General features: G+C 55.1%; 1 protein-coding gene across 1 annotated transcript in view; it reads right to left on the bottom strand.

The window, feature by feature from the left end:
* Positions 1–22,234, bottom strand: part of ARHGEF17 (Rho guanine nucleotide exchange factor 17) — a 58,411-nt gene continuing 36,177 nt past the window's right edge. The window contains exons 2-21 of the mRNA XM_061380761.1: positions 19,493–19,570; positions 14,111–14,293; positions 11,331–11,447; positions 11,022–11,114; positions 10,590–10,766; positions 10,247–10,297; positions 9,896–10,005; positions 9,724–9,809; positions 8,038–8,156; positions 7,524–7,737; positions 6,790–6,863; positions 6,039–6,238; positions 5,447–5,745; positions 4,721–4,970; positions 4,356–4,442; positions 3,981–4,048; positions 3,604–3,752; positions 2,570–2,744; positions 2,185–2,454; positions 1–1,514 (exon numbers count right to left, since the gene is read on the bottom strand). Coding sequence (XP_061236745.1) covers positions 1,318–1,514; positions 2,185–2,454; positions 2,570–2,744; positions 3,604–3,752; positions 3,981–4,048; positions 4,356–4,442; positions 4,721–4,970; positions 5,447–5,745; positions 6,039–6,238; positions 6,790–6,863; positions 7,524–7,737; positions 8,038–8,156; positions 9,724–9,809; positions 9,896–10,005; positions 10,247–10,297; positions 10,590–10,766; positions 11,022–11,114; positions 11,331–11,447; positions 14,111–14,293; positions 19,493–19,570 — 2,997 coding nt within the window. The 3' untranslated portion in view covers positions 1–1,317. The remainder of the gene's footprint in view (positions 1,515–2,184; positions 2,455–2,569; positions 2,745–3,603; positions 3,753–3,980; positions 4,049–4,355; positions 4,443–4,720; positions 4,971–5,446; positions 5,746–6,038; positions 6,239–6,789; positions 6,864–7,523; positions 7,738–8,037; positions 8,157–9,723; positions 9,810–9,895; positions 10,006–10,246; positions 10,298–10,589; positions 10,767–11,021; positions 11,115–11,330; positions 11,448–14,110; positions 14,294–19,492; positions 19,571–22,234) is intronic.

The raw sequence follows: 22,234 nt of genomic DNA, 5'->3' as shown, positions 1-22,234 counted from the left end.
ACCAGTTGTTTGGTGTTTCTATTTATTGACCCTTTAAACTTCATCATCCAAGGAAAGTTAATACATGACTGTTTGGTAGCAAGAAAAACATAATCTAAGACCGCAATGACCCACCCACCCCAAACAAAAACAGAACCAAACAAACCCCATCTGACACCAGACCTTTGGAGCTGCAGCTGAAGAAGCGTGGGGCTGGGGTCAGACTGGCTTCTGCGGTTTGGGGGTGGGGGCAGGGGAAGCTAGTCTCCAGAGTGGCCTTCCCAGCCAGGGAGGCCATGTCTGGCCCCTCAGCTTTGGGCGTCCTTGGAAGGGCTGCCGCTGCAAGAGGAGGATGTGGAGAGAGGGAGTCAGTGGTCAGAGTGAGGGGCCCCTAGGCCCACCCTCTGCGGTGACCATGTGTGCCAGTGCATGAGACACAGGGGCTAGGGGGCAACGTGCGGACAGCGAGGGCCCCTTCCCTGCTCAGGCCAGGAGAGGGCCCTGGACGAGGCCCCGACAGGGTTCCCACATTTGGAAACCGCTAAAGGCACTGCCAACAAGCAAGGAAACGCCGAGCCTGGGGAAACCCCCCGGATGGGAGTCACTGCCCACCCCGCCGGTCATCGCCTTGTTCTGGATGACTGAGGGGACTTGGTCCTTTGCTCTGGATACTGGAGGGCAACCCAGTCAGGACAAGGCCGTGGAAAGTTTATGTTATGGGGCAGTGTTTCAGTGCCCCAGACATGCAGTGTGTGTGTGCGTACATAATGAGGGGGGACCGGTCCCTCCAGGAAGGCTGGTTGGGGTCCCAGGGTGACTCCCAGGGCAGGAACAGGGTTTTTTTTCCCTCTTCTGTTATTTTCTCCAATCACTCCCTGCCCCAGGTCATTGCATAAATAAGTGCTTGGGAAGGTACACATCTAAAAAGAAACATAAATACTGTACACGGGAAAGGATTCCATCCCCCAGCCCTCCCACTGTCCCCAGGAAAACCCTCCAAATATTGCACATGGCCCTCCCCAGCCCTGTGGGGTCCAGGCCCGGCCGTGTCTTTGGTAGAAGCTCCAGGGACAGAGGTCCTGGGCAGCCCACGTGCCCCTTCTCCACCCTCCCATCATGACTGGGTGCACCGGAGCAGCCAGAGGGCTGGGAAAGGCCTAGACCCCGCTGGCCAGCAGGTGCTCCATTGGCAATGCTTCCGCAAGGATGGGAGGCAGTCTGTGCAGGCACGGGTGTGCCCCAGTCAGACACTCGTGTGAGGGTCTGCCAGTGGGCTTGGAAGAGGCAAGCAGGCGGAGGGCGGGTGGGTGGGCGAGTCCTGGGCCACCGTGGACAGGGTCACACCCTCCATAGGAGGAGGTGGTTTGTGCTGTCGTCTCGGCCCACGGTCTCACTGCTGCCGCCGCCCCCACTGCTGAGTCGGAAGTCCTCGTAGCCATCGCCTCCACTGATCACCAGCATTTTAGGCCTGGCCGAGGCAGGGCCTCGGTGCCGAGGGGAGTCCCGATGCTCCAATGAGGGCAGCTTCTCCGGGCCTAGGGGGCAGAGGGGAGGAGCCATGAACCTGGGGGTGACTGGCGGCAGCACTGTCTCAACACAGCCCTCTTGGTGCTCATCTCCTGCTTCCAACAGCCCTTTCCCAGGTGGGCAGCTAAGTCTTCTCTGGACCCAGACAACCCCTGACCGAGGCCTCCCTGCTTCCTGATGCCCACAGCCACTTCCTCTTGGGAGTACGGCTTCCTGTCCTGCCAGAGCAAGACCTGGCCAACTGCAACCCCCTTGATGTATATCGTTACCTACTAGGGTTCACTTTCTAATCCTCACAGCCCCTTTCCTATCCTACGGACCCTTCTACGCTCTGCTTTCTGGTGCTATTTCTGTTTCCCGCTCTGCCCTATACATCATTTCTAGTCCTGTTTTATTTCCTGTTGTATGTATCCCTTCCTGTGCCATACTCTAATTCTTAGTTCACTTCCTCATCTCCGTGACATTCTCTGGACAGAATTTTACACACACACACACACACACACAGAGTATCCTAATAGATTTTAGTTTGGGTTTTCTATAGCCTACTTCCTGTAATATACGCCACTTCCACATCTGTATTACATTTTCCCTCCCTCTTAACCCTCCTCTGGCAGGGCAGCGGGGCATCCTAAACCCAAAGCCCAGGTCCCTGGATTGGCATAGGATGTGTAGACCCACCTGCGTCTGGGGGAGGTGGTGGAGTTGGGCAGAGCAGGTTGAAGCCGTCTGGAAGCTGGACTGCGGCCAAGAAGCGGACATGGCCGGTGTGTCCCTGGCCGAGGCCAGCAGGGCTGAGAGGCGCCCGTGGACAGCTGATGGTACTGGGTGAGGTGGGCATGGTGAGCACCACGCCGGCACTGGTGCCCACCCACAGCAGCTCTTCACACACCAGCAGCGCTGTGATCCTCAGGCAGGCAGCCTTGTGCTGCCGGATGATGGCATCTGAGCCTGGGGTAGGAGACAGACCAGCGCTGGGGGCGAGTCCTGGCCCTGGCGTAGCATCCTCACTGCCAGGGACAGAAAAGCTCCAAGGGAAGGGGCAGTAGGAGACTGAGGCCAGTACCTGCCAGCATCCTGTGCACAGGAGGTGTGACATCTACCTCTGCCAGCTGCTCAAACGTGTCTGGATGGTAGAGACACACATGGGCACTACCCTTCAATGTCACCCACACGCCCAGGCTGGAGTCCACCATGCAAGCCACGCTGCGACTGGAATCCTGCCCCACGGAGAACGTGTGCTGGGGTGAGGGTCGAGAACAGATGGGTGAATGACAGGCCTGCCCTCACCGGCCCCTCCCAGCCTTGTGCTTCACCAGTGCCCGTTCCTCCTTCCTTACAACTCATGCCAAATCTCTCCAGAGAGCCCGCTGGATTGACAGCAAAGGCAGCCTTGCTCCTTGACCTGGATGATTAACCTTTCAAATGTTAGTTTCTCTGGAGCCTCCCCACTTTAACCTCAGGAATTACAGTGCCCTTTCCCCAAGGAAGTTGAGTGAGTTAATGATCAGAGAAGTTCAAAGCCTGAAGGGTCTTAACAGCAATCATTGGCCTCACCCTGTACAGCTGGGAAACGAGTCTAGAAGGGGAGGGAACCTGTCCAAAGGCATCGGCAAGTCAGTCATAGACCTGGGCCTGAACCCGGGTTCTCCACCTCTTCACTCCCAGCCCAACCAATGGTGGGACCAGTGAGAGGGAAATCAAGGGAACTTAGTTACTCCTGGATACTACCAGGCTGACAGCTACTGATGCACATGTAAATGAACTCAGGACTAAAGGCCAGAGTGATGATAAGGGATGTTGACATCAGAAAGGAACTCTGTCCACCCACCAAAGACACCAATACTTTAGCTGAGAAATAGGGCTGGAGGGGGAGGAGGACTAGAGTTCTAACTTACATGTACCTGTAGCCTTCATCAGCTAGAAGCAAATAAGGATTAGAGAAGGCCAGGGGCTGGCCCAGATTCACACAGTGGTCGGGGGAAAGCCCCGACCTCTCAGCTGGTTGCTTTTTTATGGCCCTGTGGTCTCACCTCCTCTCTCATGGGCCTGGCTCACCCCAAGTCACAAATTCCCCAACCCCACCCACATCCCCACTACCTCTAGCTGCAGCGTGTCAGGGCTCAGGACAAGGACTCGGTTCTGGCAGCCACACCACAGCCGCCCACCCACAGACACCATCTTGGTGATGGGGCTCCCCTGAGCACCCAGGGTCACCGATTTGAAGTTATGGGGGTCCCAGAAATGGCCTAGAGTAGGAGTGGGATAAAGAAAACAGCAGATTCAATCTTACATTGCATTTGAGCCTCACCCTCCCCTGAAATAAGGTGCTAATAAATAACCTCATTTGTCATTGAGGACACCAAACCCCAGAAAAGACCTGGGAGTTACCAAAAGTCACATCTCCAGACATGCGGTCTGGAGGCCCCAGCTTGCTCAGGAGGGAGACCCTACTCAGCAGGGAGGGGGACACTCACCTGCTTCTCTTTGGTAGACTACGAGCTCTCCATTGGCCAAAGACACAAACACCTGGTTATTCAGATACCTAGGAAAGGAAAAGGAGTCATGGGGGTTTCAGGAAGCCAAAGGAGGTCCCCTGAGCCCAAGGCATCAGACAGAATGACTATGGCTTCCGAAAGATCACCTCCTCCCACCCCTTGTTCTCTAGGTGGTGGGCACCTGAGTCTAAGAAGAGGCAGTGACTTGCACAATGACACACGGTGTGTGGGAGACACAGTTAGCCTGGGGCACGCCTGTGTGCTCTGTGCCCAGAGGGTGCAGGTGAGCAGAAGGACATCTACGGGTATAGCTGAGAAGGGTGTGAACCAGAAGAGCCATCTGGGGGGCCTTACAGGATGCAGGTAACAGAGGCCGAGTGCTGGAGCTTCAAGCTGTTCCTGCGATCGCGGATGCTGTCAGAGGACTGGTACACGTGGACACTGTGGATCAGTGGTGTGGACCTGTGACAAGTGCTTGGGCACACCAATCCCTCCACCTAGCTGCCTCCACCACCATCTCCTCCATGGCAGGTGCCACCCCAAGGTACCAAAATCCCACTGCCTTCCTGTGGGTTTCAGACCCTCTGGCAGCCCTGGTTGGCAGTATTCTTGAGATCTGACCCAAGGCCCTCCTGCTTCTGCTTTAGGATGCGATATGATTTCTTAAACAGGGACTGCAGGTTCTGGCACCAAGACTCCAGCCTCTCCTGTGTCCCTACCAGCCATCCTCGGTGCCCAGCCACACGGAACTCTGGTAGGCCTCAGGGTCAACACTCAGCAGGTCCTCCAGGCTGCCGCGGGTGAAGGAGCCACGACTGGACCGACGAAGGGCTCTCCCATCCATGGGACTGGTGCCGCAGGGACCGCCAGGCCCGAAGGAGCCAGACAGTGGCAGGAAGCCAGGCTCCTGTTCCTCCTCTGAACTGGTGGTCTCTGCTGTGGCCTCCTTGGAGCTCGGGGTCTCCTCATCTGATGGAGACAAAAGGCTCTTTCTCCCACTCTGCCAGGCCCAAGATGTGGTATCTTTCTAGGCCCTACTCTCCCCTCAGTGCACCCTTCTGGGTCAAGGTCTTCCACTGCTGTTCTCCCCGCCCTCCAGACTCCACCATCAGTTCAGCCCTTGTTACCCTGATGACTTGACAGCTCAGTGCTACAGGCTCCTGGTCCCAGCTTGGCCACCTCCAATCCACCACCATGGACCAGTTACCAAGATCCCCAACAACTCCATCTTCCTCAACTGGCCATTGCAGGGGCCTCAGGATCCAGCCTGACTACCCACTGCCCCTGGGGCCCTTGGTGTCACAGTCCCTGCCCATCTTGCTGGCCCCCAGCGCTCTCTGCGCTAGAATCTTAAGGAGACTGGATGCCATGGTTGTGCTTATCCTTTCTCTCATTCAATCAGCACGGGCTGGGCTGCCCCTCCCTGCCCCAAGCTGGGCACTCACTGCCAAAGCTAGAGGAGATGGTGGACCGGCTGGCCTGGCTCTGCAGGGTCCCCGAGGGGCTGGGCGAAGACTCATCATCTGAGTCGCTGTCAAAGGGCACTAGCTCCGGGCGGGGATCACCCTCGGCGGGGCCTGGCGTCATCTCCAGGCCTGAGCCCGCTATGGAGATGTGCAGGCATGGCTGGGGCCCTGGATCGGCCAGCGTCGCTGCTTCCTCGTCCGCCGCCTCGACGTCCAGGTCTGGCCCGGTAGGCTCGGGTGCCGTCCCTGGGGGGTTCCTCAGCGAAGCTGTCTGTTCCCTGGGAGACGAAGGGTTGGGAATGAGTGTCACTAGGGGCAATATTCTTGCCTGGAGAATCCCAGGGACGGGGGAGCCTGGTGGGCTGCCGTCTATGGGGTCGCACAGAGTCGGACACGACTGAAGCGACTTAGCAGCAGCAGCAGCAGTAGGAGCTAGGATCTGCCCTACACGTCCTCACGCCCAGGCCCCGCCCACACTCACAGGACACGCCCACCCTCTGGGTCAGGGGCCGGGACTCTCCCCCCAGGCCCCGCCCTTCACCCCGCCTGCCCCCGTCCGGGCGGCCCTCACCGGTGGCAGCAGCGCTGCAGACCTGGCACCGCCCCGATGCAGAGGATGCGAGCGGAGCAGACTGCGATGCAGGCCTCCACATCGGGCTCAGCGCGCAGGCTCAGCAGACACACCTGGCCCACGTAGCCGTCGCTGTTGCACACCCACACCTCGGGGGTGGGCTCGGGGCAGCTGCTCAGGGTCGGGGCTGCGCACGAGAACTGCGGAAGGCGCCAAGGGACAGGGGAAGGTGAATGGAGGAACTGCTGCCAGCTCCACACCGCTCTCCAGGCCCTCCTGGATTCTCAACACACCTTCGGCATACACGTGCACACATACAGCACACGTGACTCTTTACGCATCAAATGCACACATCCTTCTGTGACATACATTCATATATGTCTGTGTACACAGATATCCACACACATATATATACCGCAAATATGGTCACACATACATGTGTATGTGTAACAAATGAAAAAAATGGTAACTTTGTCCATATGTATATAGACTCATACAAGCATATGAATTAGACACTTGCACATCAATGGTATAGCCTTTGTTCACATGCAAAGATGCATAAATGCATGGATGTACGCATATACATATGACACATATGTAGTGTCCATGTGCTTGTGCAGAGAGCTGCACTCTCAGACACAGGGAACCACTGCAATGTTCAAGACGTACACAATGCTGGACAAAGAACAAAAACACATGAACACATGCTGGCTTAGAACACACGCGCCCAGGTACCCGGGTGCATACACACCTGCATGCCACTGCGGGTTTTCATGATGGGGATGGCCTTCAGGAATTCAGGGTCTAGACAGCTTTTGCTGGAGGCTGTAGTGGAGATGGATGGACAGACAGACACTGCTTAGCATTCACCTTACCCTGGCCCTGACCTTGCCCATTTCCCTTCCTCTCCTGCCCCTCAGGGTCTCTCTAAGGAGAATGAGGTGACTGGTTGTTATGTCCTGCTTGTCCTTGGCCTCAATTTTCCCATCTGTACAATGTGAGAGGTAGACCCAGAGGTCTCTAAGGATTTTCTATGGACCTGTTCAACAGTGCTCCCTGATCCAGGCCTGCTGTCTGTGTGTGTGGTGGAGGTACAAGGTCCTAGTCACCCACTCCCATGATAGGGCCCCTGCCCTACGCTGACCGTATCCACTGAATCCCTGCCAAAGAGCCCCTAAGTGAGTGAGTGAAAGTCATTCAGTTGTGTCTGACTCTTTGCGACCCCATGGACTATACAGTCCATTGAATTCTCCAGGCCAGAATACTGGGTGGGTAGTGGTTCCCTTCTCCAGGGGATCTTCCCAACCCTGGGGAAGTCCTGTATTTCTCTGCAGAAGTCTCAGTCCACCCTTCCACTGGCAGGGACTGGAACACAGGACATGGCAGTCCTGAGATTTCTGGCTCCTGATGTCACATACAGCTATAAGATGCTGTCCCCTACTTGAAGGTTCTGGGAGGAGGACACCACCCTGGGCCCTGGCTTACCCAGTTTCCTCTTGGCCTCATCAAAGGCCTGCTCGAAGCCGAGGCGGGCATCAGGGTGGGGGAAGTCGAAAATGAAGGAGTCGGTGCCCTCGGGCCTCGTGGTGCACAGCTCCAGCTTGGTAGGAGGGAAGGAGAGCGCGTAGCACAGGGCCTGCTTCTCCGACAAGTCCCGGTGCATGGCAGCTGAGAGGTCCCGCAGCGCATCATCCAGGCTCTGCAGGGATAAGGGTCCAGACCTCAGGGCCTCCCTTCCCTGCTCAGCCTACTCCTGCCCTGGGGATGGAACTGGGCATCTGCCTCTCCCCTCAGACAGAAAACGGGACTCTACTTCCCGGAGACCAAGAGGTAGCCTGGATCCTGCACAGACATGGTGGGCCCTCCCGACTCCCTCAGCTGGGGATGGAGCTGTGTCTCCAACCCGCAGGCCTGGAACATGACTTCCTTCAGAGATGGGATGAGGCTGTACCCTTCCCCCTCAGACCGGGTGAGGGAATCTTAGGCAGAAGAAGCAGACCTGGTGGGGGAAACCGAGGCTCTCCGAGAGCTTGCTCATCTGGCCCAGGGTGGTCAGGTCCTCGTCCAAGCGGCTGATCGCCTTCTGGATGTTCTCTCGATTGGCAGCTTGAGATGCCCCTAGTGGGGACAGAGGGAGGCCATGGGCAGATCCAGAGACAGACAAGGTCAGGCTTGGACAGACACTCCTCCCCTTCCTCCCAACTTGCAGATGGGTGCGGGGAGCAGCCTGACAAACTGAGAGCTTGTAAACCGCCGGACCTCGGGTTAGCATCAACCCAAAGTTAATGGGCAGCTTGGAGAGAAACTCCAGGCCCGTGAGCAGGGCCTGGGCCTGGTTCACAGCCACCGGCCACAGGGTGTCGGTCCCTTGGAGAACTCCCTGGAAGAGCACATAGAACAAACAGCAGACAGCTCCCAGGTTATGCAGACTCCAGCTGATGCTGGGCTGCTGTGGTGGTGCCGTCTCCCACAGGGGAAGTCAGCTGGGCAGGCAGAGCCTCAGGCAGTCAAATGTGCTGACCCAGGGACTCAACTCCCCCCACAAAGGAGGGGCAATGGGCTGATGACCTAGATTTCCCTGGTCCTGTCCCATACTTGATCCCTGCCAAGTACGGGCCCCACAGACCAGCTCAGCATCCCGCACACTCCACACTGCCTGGCTAGGAGCGTTCACAAATGGGCTGAGTAGACAGCAGTGGAGTGGACTAGACAAGAGAGGCCTGAGGACATCTGCTCCTTCTGAGGGAAACTGTCCCCCAACAACCCTCTACCACCCGGGCAGCCACGCTTTCTTCCCTATGACCCTTCCAGTCTCTGGCCACAGCTGACTGGACCAGGGGTAGACACTTGACCTAGAGGCACTCATTTTATCCACCAGCCTGTTCTTTAGTGAGAAGAGATGAATTGGACCAATAATCAGCTTGCCTTCCTACGTAGGGGCCGGTGTGGGGCAGGCCTGGGTTCACCAAGGGGCTGAGTGAGCCCCTGCCTCACTGGGTCTGACTTGCCTGCCAGTCCCAAGGTGCCCTCACCACCAAATGACCACCCTACTCAGGAGGGTGGACTGCGCCTCCTGGAGCAACTGGGGCTGAGAGCTGAGGGAGAAAGGCCACGAGGCAGACAAGGCCGTGATGGACCACGGGAGTTACGAGGAGGCGAGAAAGCTGAGAGCAGTGAGATCTGGCACAGAGGGGGTGGGCGGGGGTGGGGTGGGGGGAACACGCTCACACCGCAGGAGGAACAGCTCTTTGAAGCTGCCTCAGCTCCCGACAGTCTCAGCCCCAAACCAAAGGATCATTCTAGCCAGCTTTCTGATTGGCCTGAGTTGAGTGTGCCTGTTCCCCAGGCACCAAACTGCTGGACCAGAACAGTGCGCCATCATCTAAGATGAGGTGCATACAGGCACCTGTGCAGTGAATCAACCGCTACGGGCGTGTCTGCGCTCCCTGCAGCACTGCAGCCCCAGTCCCCCGCCAGCCCGCGGCAGGCCCCTGCCCAATCAGAAGGTGGTCGGTCTGGCTCCGTGGGACACAAACTGGATCCTGCATGCCAGCACCCTTGGACAGGATGAGAAAGCGAGGCCCAAAAGCAGAAGAGCAGGTGCACAGCCAGCCAGCCTGGTCACGGCTCAAATCCTCCAGGTGGGCTTCTCCGAGGAAGACCCCCTAATACCCAGCACCCCCACCTTTGATGATGTCCGCGTCGTCCAGCGGCAGCTTCCACAGCAGCTTGTACTTGCTGGCCGTGTCGATGACGCTGGCTGCCGTGTACCTGTGGGGAGCAACAGGGGTGCTCTGGCCAAGGCGGGGGAGTGGGCCCAGGGAAGGACAATGGCTTCAAGCACCCTGGCCACTCACAGGCTCATGGAGCTGCGCCGCAGGGAGCCCGACTTCCGCTTCAGGGTGGTGCAGACGATGAGGTCCGTGAACAGGAAGAGGGACCGGTCCTTCTTGCCACCGACTGCCTTCTGTGGGGCCCGAGACAGGATTCAGGCCCAGAGGCCCTCCCTCCTGCCCACCGTGCCCAAAGCGGACAGCCAGGACGAGGGAGGGGAGGGCCTTCCCGATGCCCAGAAGCAAACTGGGCCTTGACCCTGGGCTCCTGCTGGGGTGGAAGAGCAGGAGGCCAGAGGGCAGCAGCTGTGAGCAGAGAAGGTAACCAAGCAGGGAGGTGGGGGACAGGCGGGCAGACAATGGGACACTTCTTACCACTTCAATGACCATCTCCTGCCTCAGGAACCGCCGCAGAGGGGCCTGGAGCTGTGGGGCAGGAGGGACAAGACGTCCTGAAGGCTCATTATGAATTCTTTCCCCTCCCCAGACCCTAGTGACCCTTGGCCCCACTCATGGGCCAAGTCAGTAGGAGCAACACGTTGTCCACCCTCTCAATGCTGTGTCATCAGGCCATGGGACATATGGCCAGAAACAGACATGGGGGAGGACACAGATGTGAACCGCGATGGACGCAAACACACTGCAGCCATGAGCACAGTTCCAGGTGGCCGCAGATGTGGACACAGGCATGGGTGGGGCCAGGCGAGACGGCACTCACATCCTCCATGCCCTCGATGTGGGCCTCAATCTCCTGCAGCACGCGGGCGTGCCGCTCTGCCTCCTCAGCACTTCGCACACCCTTGTTGATGCGCTCGGCCACCTGCTTGATGTTCCGCTGCGCGTCCAGCAGGAGAGGGTAGTCCGGGTGGTCCTCAGGCGTATGCTTCAGGAGGTCCTGGGTGGAAATGGGCGGTAAACCCGTTTAGCCTGTCAGGCTCTGGGGCCCCACAGTGACTGCTGGGACAGAAGAGACTGTGGGTAGACTCTAGAAAGAACTTTCCTATCTGGACCCTGCGGCTCCACTAGGTGGGGACCACTGAGCCCCCTGCATCCCCACATGCCTCCAGACTTTGCCCACCTGCCCACCCAGCCCCATGACCTCCTGCCCACCCAGCCCCACGCCTACCTGCCCACCCAGCCCCATGCCCACCTTCACCAGAAGCTCATAGCGTGGGATCCGCTGCACAGGCTTGATCATGAGGTCGGACAGTGCCTGCTTCTCCTTGTTCTCACGCATGCTTTGCTGAAACCCGAAATAGGGTTGATGGGCACCCAAGTGAGGTATGACCAGCAAAGATGGAAACGTCCAGGGACAGACAGGTCCCCAGTGAGCCCCTCCAGCTCTGAGGGGAGACACGGACCCACAAGCTAGGGCTCTGGGGTCCAGGCTGGGGGCTCCTGAGACCCCCAAAGCTGACCCAAGAAGGGTGGCCTCCATCCCCCTGCCTGGCCCAGGTACCTCCAGGAACTTGAGAAAGGCAGGCCTCGCCTCCTTAGCCACACGCACGGCATCCTTCGCATTGAGAAAGTTATCGATGTAGGCAGAGTAGATGTTGACCAGGACGTCCTTGGAGAACTGTGGATGAAGAGGCAGGTTGGGACCCTCAAGGTGTCCCCTCCCCACCTCACCCTGTCCAGGTTTCCACTGATTCACGAGCCAACATCTAACTCTTCCCTCCATCTGAAAATGACACGGTCTCTAAGGGATGGGGCATGTGCTACCACTGTGATGTCTGTACATGTCATATGTATGACTGTGTGATTAGGCGTGTGCATGTGCGTGCAGACACACAGGTGCACTCAGACCAGGCTCTCTCCCTCCCAATGGGGCATTTCATCCCCTGGTCTCCAACCAGGCAGGTCTCCCTCCTCGCTGTCAGCTGAGTGACACAAACTTGTTCCTGCTACTTGGCTTTTGCTCACGTAATTCCCTCCAGCAGGAAGGCCCCTCCCCCATCCAAATCTCACCCACCCTGGCAAGGCGGAGCTCCAGTTCTGCTGCCTCCAGGAAGCACTACTACCCTGAAGAAGGCTCAGCTTGGAACTATACCTGGCCTCTGGCCTCCCTGGCCCCTCAAGGCAAGCCTGCCAGCTCCAGGGAGTAGGTGCTCCCATTCCTCCCAGTATGCTCTGCCCGGTGGCTAACACCTGATGGCTGGGCTCAATGTGGATGTTCTCGGCAGAAGCCCCAGCTGGGCATTAGGACACCCCAGTGCCTGTCTCAGCTGCGCCGTGGAATGACTAGCTGACCTGTGGTGGTGTTTCTGGTCCCCTCTGGGTCTCCAAACCCATGTTTCTAGGTTCTTAATGCCAATCCCCACCCCCCATCAGATGTGCTGCAGGGCAGAGGCTGATGCAGCTCAGGGATAAAGACAGCCTCCCCTGAACTCCCCCCAGTCCTGGGACAGGACATCCTACGCCGACCCCTCCGGGGGAACCAGGGCTTCCACTGCTACCCTTGGTTAACATCAAGGTCCAGACAGGGAGGGGATAAACCCAGTGACACTGAGGGCTGAGACAGACTGGAGATGTCAGCACTCAAGCTGGGGTCCCACCACCGCCAAGCCAAGGTTCCTGTTACAGCAGTTTCCAGGTCAGCAGGCACCTTCCAAGACCTTCTTAGTAAGCCCAAGGCCCACCCCATCACATCACAAACACATGCAAACACACCCACATCCCATAGAAATAGATTAAGTGTTTTTCACTAGTAGAATTTTCTGGAAGGAGTTTTAGAGTTTTATTTTTGAAATTATTTGGCTCTGAGTAAGCATTTAGTTTGTGTTTCACTATGATTTCTCATTCATCATCATGCTTTTTTTGGAATTCTGGCAAAATAAAATGTAACTTAAATTTTTTCAAATGTAATTAAACTATGTAAATGAATACTAAATTTAACAATTAAAGAAAATGGCATGTTATGTTTTGCAGACATTTAGTTGAATGTTTATTCGTTTCACTTTTACAGTCCTTTTTAAATTATCAAGCCAATGCCTTTCCTAAGGTCTCAATCACTGTTGTAGGATTTTAAAAAGCTCGCAGGTGGAATTTTGTCTATGGTGAAAGGGACAAGGGGTGGGGCAGAGCATGGGCGCTGGAACCAGGTTTTTTGGGTTGAATCCTCTACCACTTACTGTGATTTTTTAAAAAATATCATTCGTTTATTTATTCGGCTGCACTGGGTATCAGTTGCAACATGCAGGATCTAGTTCCCTGACCAGGGATTGAACCCGGGCCCCCTATATTGGAAGCATGGAGTCTTAGACACTGGACCAGTAGGGAAGTCCCTTACTAACTGTCACTTTGATCAGGTTATTTTCTCTCTCTATGTGGCAGAGTCATCAACTTTATTTTTTGCTTGTGGGTTTTTTTTTTTTTTGCCTCGCACCACACAGCTTGCAGGATCTTACTTCTCAGATGAGGGTTTGAACTCAGGCCCTCAGCTGTAAAAGCATGGAGTCTTAACCACTGGACCTCCAGGGAATTCCCAGAATCATCAGCTTTAAACTTGGGAATAATCAATCATAGCTACCTCCTTAGTGTCATTGATATATATACTGTATTTAGAATACCTAGCACATAATAAATGCCAAATAGCCATTATTATTAAAACGCCTGATGGAGAAAAGTGCTAGTCAGGACTAGGCCGGTGTCAGCATCAAGCCCAAGTCCAGGGTCAGGACCAGGACAACTGTTTACATTCAGGTTAAAGTAGGGGTTGAGGTCAGTACCATCATCCATTTGAGGTCTGGGTCATAGTCAGTGGCAGCTCAGGGTCAGGCAGGACTAGGGTCAGGTCAGTGTCAGCAACTGGTTTGGGGGTTTAGTCGTGTCCGACTCTTTGCAACCCCATGGACTATAGCCTGCCAGGCTTCTCTGTCCATGGGATTTTCCAGGCAAGAATACTAGAGTGGGTTGCTATTTTCTTCTCCAGGGGATCTTCCCCACCCAGGGATCGAACCTGTGTCCCCTGCATTGCAGGTGGATTTTTTACCAACTGAGCTACCAGGGAAACTGTCAGCAACTGGGGCTGGGTCCAAGGTCAGGGTGTCTAGCTGGGGTTGGGCTGTCAAGGTCAACCCAGGATCGGGGGTCAGTGCCAGTGTCTCGCAAGCTCTAGGGGTTGGATCGGGGATCCGAGTCCATCTCGGAGGTGGGGGTGGGGTCCAAGGCCGCATCCGGTCTCTCGGAGCGGCAGGGCTGTGGGGCGGGGGTGTAGCAGTGGACGGTAGGGCCACTCACCGACTGGACAAGCAGGTCTCCCACCTTCTGCTGCGCGTGCCAGTTCTGCACACAGTGCCGCACCTGCTCCAGGAACTGCTCGTGGTGCTCCAAGAGCTCCGGGATCTGGTCGAAAATCTCATCCACCAGTGACGGGTCACAGAGCAAGGAGTTCTCCGGCTGCTTCAGTGGCTGCATATAGCCCTGGAGGAGCCACAGGGTCGGTGCCAGTCCCCTCAGAGAGATGGCACCCCAGCCCACCGGCCCAGGTATACACAAAATCACCTGGGCCTGCTGCTCAGTGGCCCTGCCTCCAGGATCTCCCTCATTAACCTGGGAGCTCCAGGAGGGCGATGGAAAGATCTAGACCCATCACCCTCACTCAGCAACCAGGGTCTGGCACAAGTTGGGGGTGAGGGGTGTCAGGAAAGATTTGTTGGATGTGTGAATGAACAGAGCTTAGAGTGAGGAAAGCAAGAAGACTGGGCTCCTGGGAGACTCCACACACTAATTCAGCAAATATTTTTTTGCGCATTTACTATGTGCCAGGTACTATTCTAAAAACTGGGAGACAGCAGTGAACAAGAAAGGCCAAAATCCCTGCCCAGATTGAGCTTACAATCTAGTCAGATGAAATACACAAATTAAATATATAAATAAATAAAAACCACGTCATCGAATCTAAGATGCATCAGTACTCTTCTTTACCTCAAAAAAAAAAAAAATGCTGTCAATTAAGTTATTATAGGCCATCAACTATGGGATGAACCTGGATTTCAGAGATGGTAAAATGTGAAGAATGTGTTTTAGAATCAATTACATGCAGAAATCCTGTGGTAAATTAAAAGACCATAATTGCTGTGGGTTAAATAAAGTAGAGAGAGGTATGGAAGGGTATATGGGAAGTTATTGAAGGCTTATTTGACAATATCCGAAACACTGTTTTCAGATCTTCTGGTCAATTAATGACTAAAACTCCCATTTTTCACTTCAAATCCACATTCAGAGCTATTTCCTGAGCTTGAATAGCCCTGCTCAGTGGCTAGTGGCTCGTGTAGATGTCGCCCTCTACTGGCCTAAACTGTAACTACAAGCCAAAGAAACTAGGCTGTTTGAAAAAGTATATGGAATGCTGCAATCAAATTTACATCAAACATAAAAAAAAAAATAGCTTGTTCTAAAACAAGTTTGAGAAAGTAAAGCTCAAGGGAATGCTCTCGCCTGGTCTGAGATTCTGGAAAGGCAGAGGGGGCGGGGGTGACAGGACACACGCAGCCTTTCTCTCACAGCTCCCCGGCTAGTCTGAGCCCCGGCAGGATCTCTGCCAGGGTCTGCTGCCCGAGGAGTGGGAGTTAAACCGCTCACTTCTGGGTCCTAGCGCCTCACACAGAAGCCTGCATACCAGTTGGAGGAAAGAATAAACAGCGACAGGGACCTCGATGGAGAACCTGCTAGGAGCCGACACCTGCACTCACCCACCACACACTTGCTGAGCAACTACTGTGCGTCCTGCTTTCTAAGCACGAGCTGCATCTGCGGGCAGACAAAAGTCCCTGTGCTTGTGCATCTGACAATTTAGTGGACGGAGGGAGACAACAGCACCCTAAGTGACAAGATTATTACAGTGCATAAGAAGGTAGTAAGTGCAGTGGGAAAAAAGACAGAGCGGTTGGTCAGGGAAAGCAGTGCTGTTAGCTGGGAATCTGCAGGTTGCAGAAAGACTCAAAGGGTGACGGTGACACTGAGGAAAGGGTGCACCCTTAGGAGCTGGGTTCAAATCCCACCTCTTTCTGGCTGTTAACCTTGGCATTTAACTTCTTCCTTCACTGTGAACTCCTGGCCCTCAGGAATAATACAAATCAACTTGAGTGGCAGCAGTCACTGCGAGGGATCACCAGGGCTGTAGAGTCCAGTCTCCACCCTAGAGTGAGACTGACAGGGATTCAACCCAGGCTATGGCACTCGTTCCCACTGTGAACCTGAACCAGTTGCTTTACCTCTCTGTGAGCAGTTTCATCATCTGTAAAATAGGGGTCTATAGTGAGGTTTATATGAATTAACTTATATAAAGCACACATATTAAGCACCCAATAAATGTTAGCTCTTAGTATTACTGCTTGCTATGTTCCCTCCAGAAGTCATATGTTGAAACGTAAGGCCCGATGTGGTGGTTATTTCAGGGTGGGGCCTTTGGCAGGTGAGCAGGTCATGAGGGTGGAGCTCTCACAAATGGGATTTGTGCCCTTTGAAAGAGAGCTCCCTCAGCCCTTCCACCACGGAAGACACAGTGAAAAGACAGCTGTCTACAGACCAGGAAGCCGGTCCTCATCTGCACTTAATCTGCCAGCACTTTGATCTTGCATTTCCCCACCTCCAAAACTATGCGAAGTAAATTTCTATTTGTTTAGGTCACTCTATCAATGGAATTTTTACTATAGCACCCCAAACAGACCAGGATATCATTTAATAGATGACTCTGAGCAGGTTTCTTCCTCCTTAAGCCTTCATTTCCTCAGGTGAGGAAGAGCATTATTATAATTTCTGCCTCACAAGTTTAATACAAGGATTAAAGGTGATTTTATAGATACACACACAAATGCGCATGCATGCATGCAGGCAGAATTGCCAGGCAGTATGTTAAATTATACATGCATCTCGTAATCTGCACCTGACACAGGTCTTATTATCATTCCCACTCAACAGACGAGGAAGCAGAGGCAGAGACTGGATCTATAACTTGCTCCAGATCACATGGCTGGTCAGGAGGTAGTGCCAAGTTTCAGCACCAGCGGCCTGGCTCCAGAGCTGTGCTCTGGACCCGTGGGCGGGACCTCAGTCCTCGACACAGCAGGGCTGCGTCGAGCGAGCTGGTCTCAGCTGACACTGTCTTTCCTGCTCGCGCCCTTCCCCTCTAGACACTCTGAGCCGGTGTGCTCAGCACTGTCCCCCCTTAGCTCTTCCACTCGCAGGCCCTGCAAGCCTCCACGTGTGCAGCCCGGCAGCCCTGAGATTCAGAGGCAGAGGGCACGCCCACCCCATCACCTTTCAATCTTCACACTGAGAAGAGGGCATGATTAGTTATATTTACAGGACAAAAATGCGGAGGCTCAGAGGAGTGAGATTATTAGACTAGGCATCACCCAGAAGGGAGCAAGTGACTAAATCCCTGGACTGATTCCCACGTCTTTGACTCCCACTTAGGGGACAACCAAGGACCGCCCAAGACCCCTGCACATCCATTCCTGCCTGGCAGCCAGGGACACCTCGTAAAAATGGAATTCCGGTGTGGCCCTCCTGTGACTTCCTTGGGCTCACAGTAAAGGTCAGCTCCTTGCCCAGCAGCCACACTGGCCACCTCCCTATTCCTAGTTGTTCTAGGCTTCCTCCAGCCGCCCAGCCCTGTTCCTGCCGTGTCCTCAACCTAAAACAAGTCCCTCCAAGCTTTCCCCTTGCTTAAATCCTACCTACCCGTCAGGTCTCAGCTAAACACCCCATACCCTGCCCCCAACACTAGGGCAGACCCCCATTCTGAGTTCTCAACGCTCTATGCATCTTAAAAAATACACACACACATACACACATAAATGATGTATTTTCGTGGTGTGATATATATATAGCATAAAATTTGCCATTTTAATCATTTTTAAGTGACTGGTTCAGTATACCCACATTAAAGTACATTCATGTTATGGACCATCACCACCATTCATCTCTGGAACTTTTTTTCATCTTCCCTGACTGAAACTCTGCACCCACTAAATACCAACTCCCCATGTCCCCCTCCCCAGCCACCGGCAGTCCCATTCTACTTTCTGTCTTTATGAATTTGGTTGGCCATTCCAGGTACCCCATATAAGTGGAATCATTCAGTATTTGTCCTTTTGTGACCTGCTTAGTTCACTAGCATAATGTCCAAGAACTTGTTGTAGCATGTGTCAGAATTTCCTTTTTGGCTGAACAATATTCTGTTTTAAGAATACTCTCCGTGCACTTTTACATCACCATGTGTCCTCATGCATAGCCTGTCTGGTTATTGTCAGTCTCTGCCACAGACTGTGAGCTCTGGGAGATAGGACCTCATCACTCACATTCACTGCTGAACCCTCCAGAGAACACTGCCTGCTTCATGGTGGTTTGTGGAGTGAATGAGTGAATCCTTGGGATGTTTCCCCAGCCTCTCCCTTCTACCCCTCGCTCTTGCTCTGCCTAGGTGGTTTGAGAAAACCTGTCCCCAGTTATGACCACTAGGTCCCACTTTAGCTCAGACCCACACTCTCTATCCTGGGCTCCAGACCCTGGGCTTTCCAGACCCCCAGGTCTGAACCTCAACTCACCATCTCACTCCCCTTTTTCACAGAAGGCTCCTTTAGTGCCTTAGTCACCTAGGCCAGAGCCCAGGCACCATGACTTGGGCTTCCCCATCTTGCCCAATGCCCAACCAGTTACCATGTCTGGTCCGATTGGTCCACTTCCTAAATATCTGTCCCCAACTCCCCTCTCTGCAGTCTCCCCCCGGAGGGTGGCCTCTTCTCCCTTGCCTGGCCTCAGTGGCCCTGGCCTCCTCTTCTGCACCCTCCTCCCAGCAGTCAGATAGACTTTATAAAGCGTGAGTCAGACTACACACTGCCCCTGCTCAAAGCCTTTCAGTAGTTCTTGGGACCCTTGGTAGAGTCCAAATTCTCCTCCTGCTACCTCCTGAGGGTCCCTACCACATGAGCTCTGCTGGCTCCCTCAGCATCACCACAGGACTGACCCCTGTGCTCTGTGCTGGCCACATGGACTCCTGAAAGGGCCAGGTCTCTCCTTACTCGACCTTGCACGAGCTGTTCCCGCTACTGAGAAGACAGGGCAGAAGAAAACCAGCACGTCCTCCAGGGAAAATTCCTTCACCCTTTACCTCCCAAGTGCCCCCCACTCCAACCTGATGCCTTAAGAGCCCATATACTCAACCATGTCCCTAGCAGGACTGTCAATTCCTGCAGCAGAGGCTTGTCTCTTATTTGTCCTGGTGTTTCCTGTACCTGGAACAGGGCCTGACACATAGTGCATGCTAACATTTAATTCCATTCAACCAACATTTTTCCAGTCAGTGAATGAAGTGAAGGCGGGGTGGGGGGGGTGGTGGGACCAGAGGGGGTTCACAGACCTAAGCTCAGACCCAGCACTGCCAGGAGAGGTAGGAGGTCAGCAGGAGGAGGGAGCGTCTGCCGCTGGTGCCCCAGTCTGGCCTCCTTACGGCCCCTCTGCATTCACTCCTGCCCTGGAGGGAGCGTCCTCTGCGGACGGGTGGTGTACCCCACGGTCATTCCTCTCTAACCTTGGACCCCGGTGTTCCCACATGTCCAACAGCCACCCAGACTCAGAACTGCTGCGTTCAGGGACCCAGGCCACCCCAGGTCTCACCTGCATCAGAGTGCGCAGTGACTCCACATACGACTGCTCTGTGTCCAGCAGGGTCATGGTCACATGCTTCCGCATATCCTGGGGGGACAGAAGGCAGAGGGTGAGCAGTGCCTTGTTCCTTTCACACGTGCCACCTGCAGTCACAGGGGCCCAGAGAGCCCACCCATGCCCTCTCCTAGGTCTTCAAGGTCTGTCCTCCCCAAAGCACCTTGGACCTCCACTCTCCAGGTCTGTGCTCGCGTGCTCCCCCTGCAGACAGTACCTGTCCCTGCAACTCCCAGCCTGCCTCCCCAGACTGCGCTCCTCAACTCTCATCTCTCTGCTCCCCTCTCCAGGCCTATTGGCAGCTTTGGAGATCTCCTGTTTACTTCTTGGCTCCCCTGTTGGACTCCTGAAAAGGACTCAAGAAAGTCAATAGCTTCTCACATTTGCGAAGGGCAATGCCTCCAGGCTACCCCTACTCCAGCTGCCAACTCCGAAAACCCCACCTCTGGGCTGAGTACTATGGGGTCAGTCCCTACCCAGGGCTTCACATCATCCCAGAAAGTCAAAACTGTCACCTCCTGCTACAATAAAGAAAAGGTGGCCCAGAGAGGTAAGGGCAGTGCTAAATGTCACGCAGCAAGGCAGGGGCAGGGCTCAGCCCCTCTCAGACAAGGCTGGGTCCTGGTTCACTCAGTGAAAGAGGTTAACTGAGCCTTACTCCATGCCTGGCACTATTCTAAATGTCGTGCACTATTTTCTCCTTCTGACCATCCTGTGAGGTATGTGTGATTATTCTTCCCATTTTAAGAAGATCCAGGCAGCGATATCTCCATTCCGAGGCTCTGATGATCTGCATTATGGAGACTCACATCCATACCCTCTCAGGGGAAGGTGCATATCCCTGCCAGGGCAGTCCCTGTTCTCTGGCAAGGTTTTTCTGAAAGTCAGTTTAGGGATGCCCTCTCTGTTTTCCATCCTGGGACTCAGCTCCCCTGCCCCTTGCCACCAGTTCCTATGCCTCTGGCCCATTCCTCCTCCAGGAAGCCTTCCCAGATGGCACAGCTCTAAGAGCTTCTCTCCCCAGGCAAGGACTCCACTCGAGGTCTCCTCCTCCAAGCTCCTGGAGTAGTCCTAAGCCAAGTCCCAACTCCGCTGGGCCCCAGATCTCTAGGGCTTATTCTCCCCTCACCACTCTCCTTCCCAGTCAGTCCTCAGTTTGGCCTCAACAGGAGCTTGGGCTCCAGCCATGAAGGCCTGCCAGTCAGCATGGATGCTCTTCGTGTGTGACGATGCCACGGTGAGTGTCTGTGTCTGTGGCCTCCCTCTAGTCCCCACCCCGGGAGCCTCTCAGGGTTGGGACTCAGCCGGTGGAGCAGGGCTGATCACTACTGTGCACCAGTCTGTGTCTGTTGAGTGGCCTAAGCACTGGGCTTGCCCAGTCGGCCTGATTTAGCCACTGCTCACCCCTCTGCTCGTAGACACCGCAGGTCCCCCCCTCCCTCTGACTCAGGGACTTAGAGGTCAGGCCTGTCCCCAAGTCTGTACTACCACAAGGCATACTTTAAAAAGCAGGCCTTTATGCTAGGAACTCGGGATGGGGGTGTGAATGACACCCCCTAGGGGGAGGGGAAGAGGCTGGCGTGCCCCCTCCTCAGCACTGTGCTCTGATGGGTAAGAAGGCACTGGATTCTGTCTCAGAGCCCCCAGCTACAGCCAGACCACCTATGATAGTGCTTCTGAGGCCTTAAAAAACCAGGGCAGCTTCCAGTAGGAGGCAGCACCACCTAGGCCCCTCGAGGATGAAAGCTTGGGAGGGAGGGCATCAAGGGCCAGAAGGGCCTCCCAAGGAAAGGCCCAGATGCCCAACCTCCTGCAGGGAAACACCTCAGCGTGTCACAGATGTGGCCTCACTTCAACCTCACACTCACAGCTCTATGACAGGACATATCATCGCCAATACAGAGATGAGGAAGTCAAGTCAGAGAAGTGGCCTGACTTGTCAGAGGTCACACAGCCAGTGACTGGCAGAGTGGGTAAGCGAGTCTCTTCAGTCACCTCATGCTAAGTCTTAGGGCCCAAGAACTCGGAGTTCTCACTCAGACTGCCCAGCCAGCCATGAGCCACAGGGTCCCCAGCCTGGCCCTTCCCAGCTGTGTGACTGTGGGTGGTCACCTAACCACCTGGACTTCTACATTTTCCTCTATGAAATGGAACAAATAACACCTCCCTCCCAGTGCTGGGAAAGCGAGGACCTGAGGAGCAGGGCAGCTCTCTGCACACACTGGGTCTTTAAGGACCATCCTCACTGTGTCTCGGCAAGGCTGCTTATCTACATCCGTCTCCCTGCTGGACAGGCAGCTCCGACTGTAGGATCAGGCCAAACTCGGCCCTGGGTGGCACAGCGCCCTCCTCCAGCACTTCCCCAGGCCCAGCAGTGAGGGTCATGGGCAGGGAGGCCTCCTGAGGGAGGCAGGGCGGGCACTGGGCCTGATGGCCCAGAGCTGGGGTTAGTAACTCATGCAGCGAGGCTGACGCTGCAACAGCCGCCTTTCCAGCCTCCTCCCTGCTCAAAAGCACAGCAGGCCGTCACTCAGCTGTCAGGTAGAGGTACGGAAAACAAGGCCAGCTCCCTGTCACTGCATTGAGCGCCCCTTCCGCACGTGCCCAGACACGGGTGTGAGTATCAGTGGGGGCCAGGGGAAGCAGGGGACAGGCAGTGCAGCTGTCAACCAGATCAGCAGGCACACCTGTTCTGGG

The sequence above is a fragment of the Bos javanicus genome, chromosome 15, assembly GCF_032452875.1.
Source record: "Bos javanicus breed banteng chromosome 15, ARS-OSU_banteng_1.0, whole genome shotgun sequence".
NCBI classification, from domain to species: Eukaryota; Metazoa; Chordata; class Mammalia; order Artiodactyla; family Bovidae; genus Bos; species Bos javanicus.
This window is presented reverse-complemented; position numbering and strand designations above follow the sequence as displayed.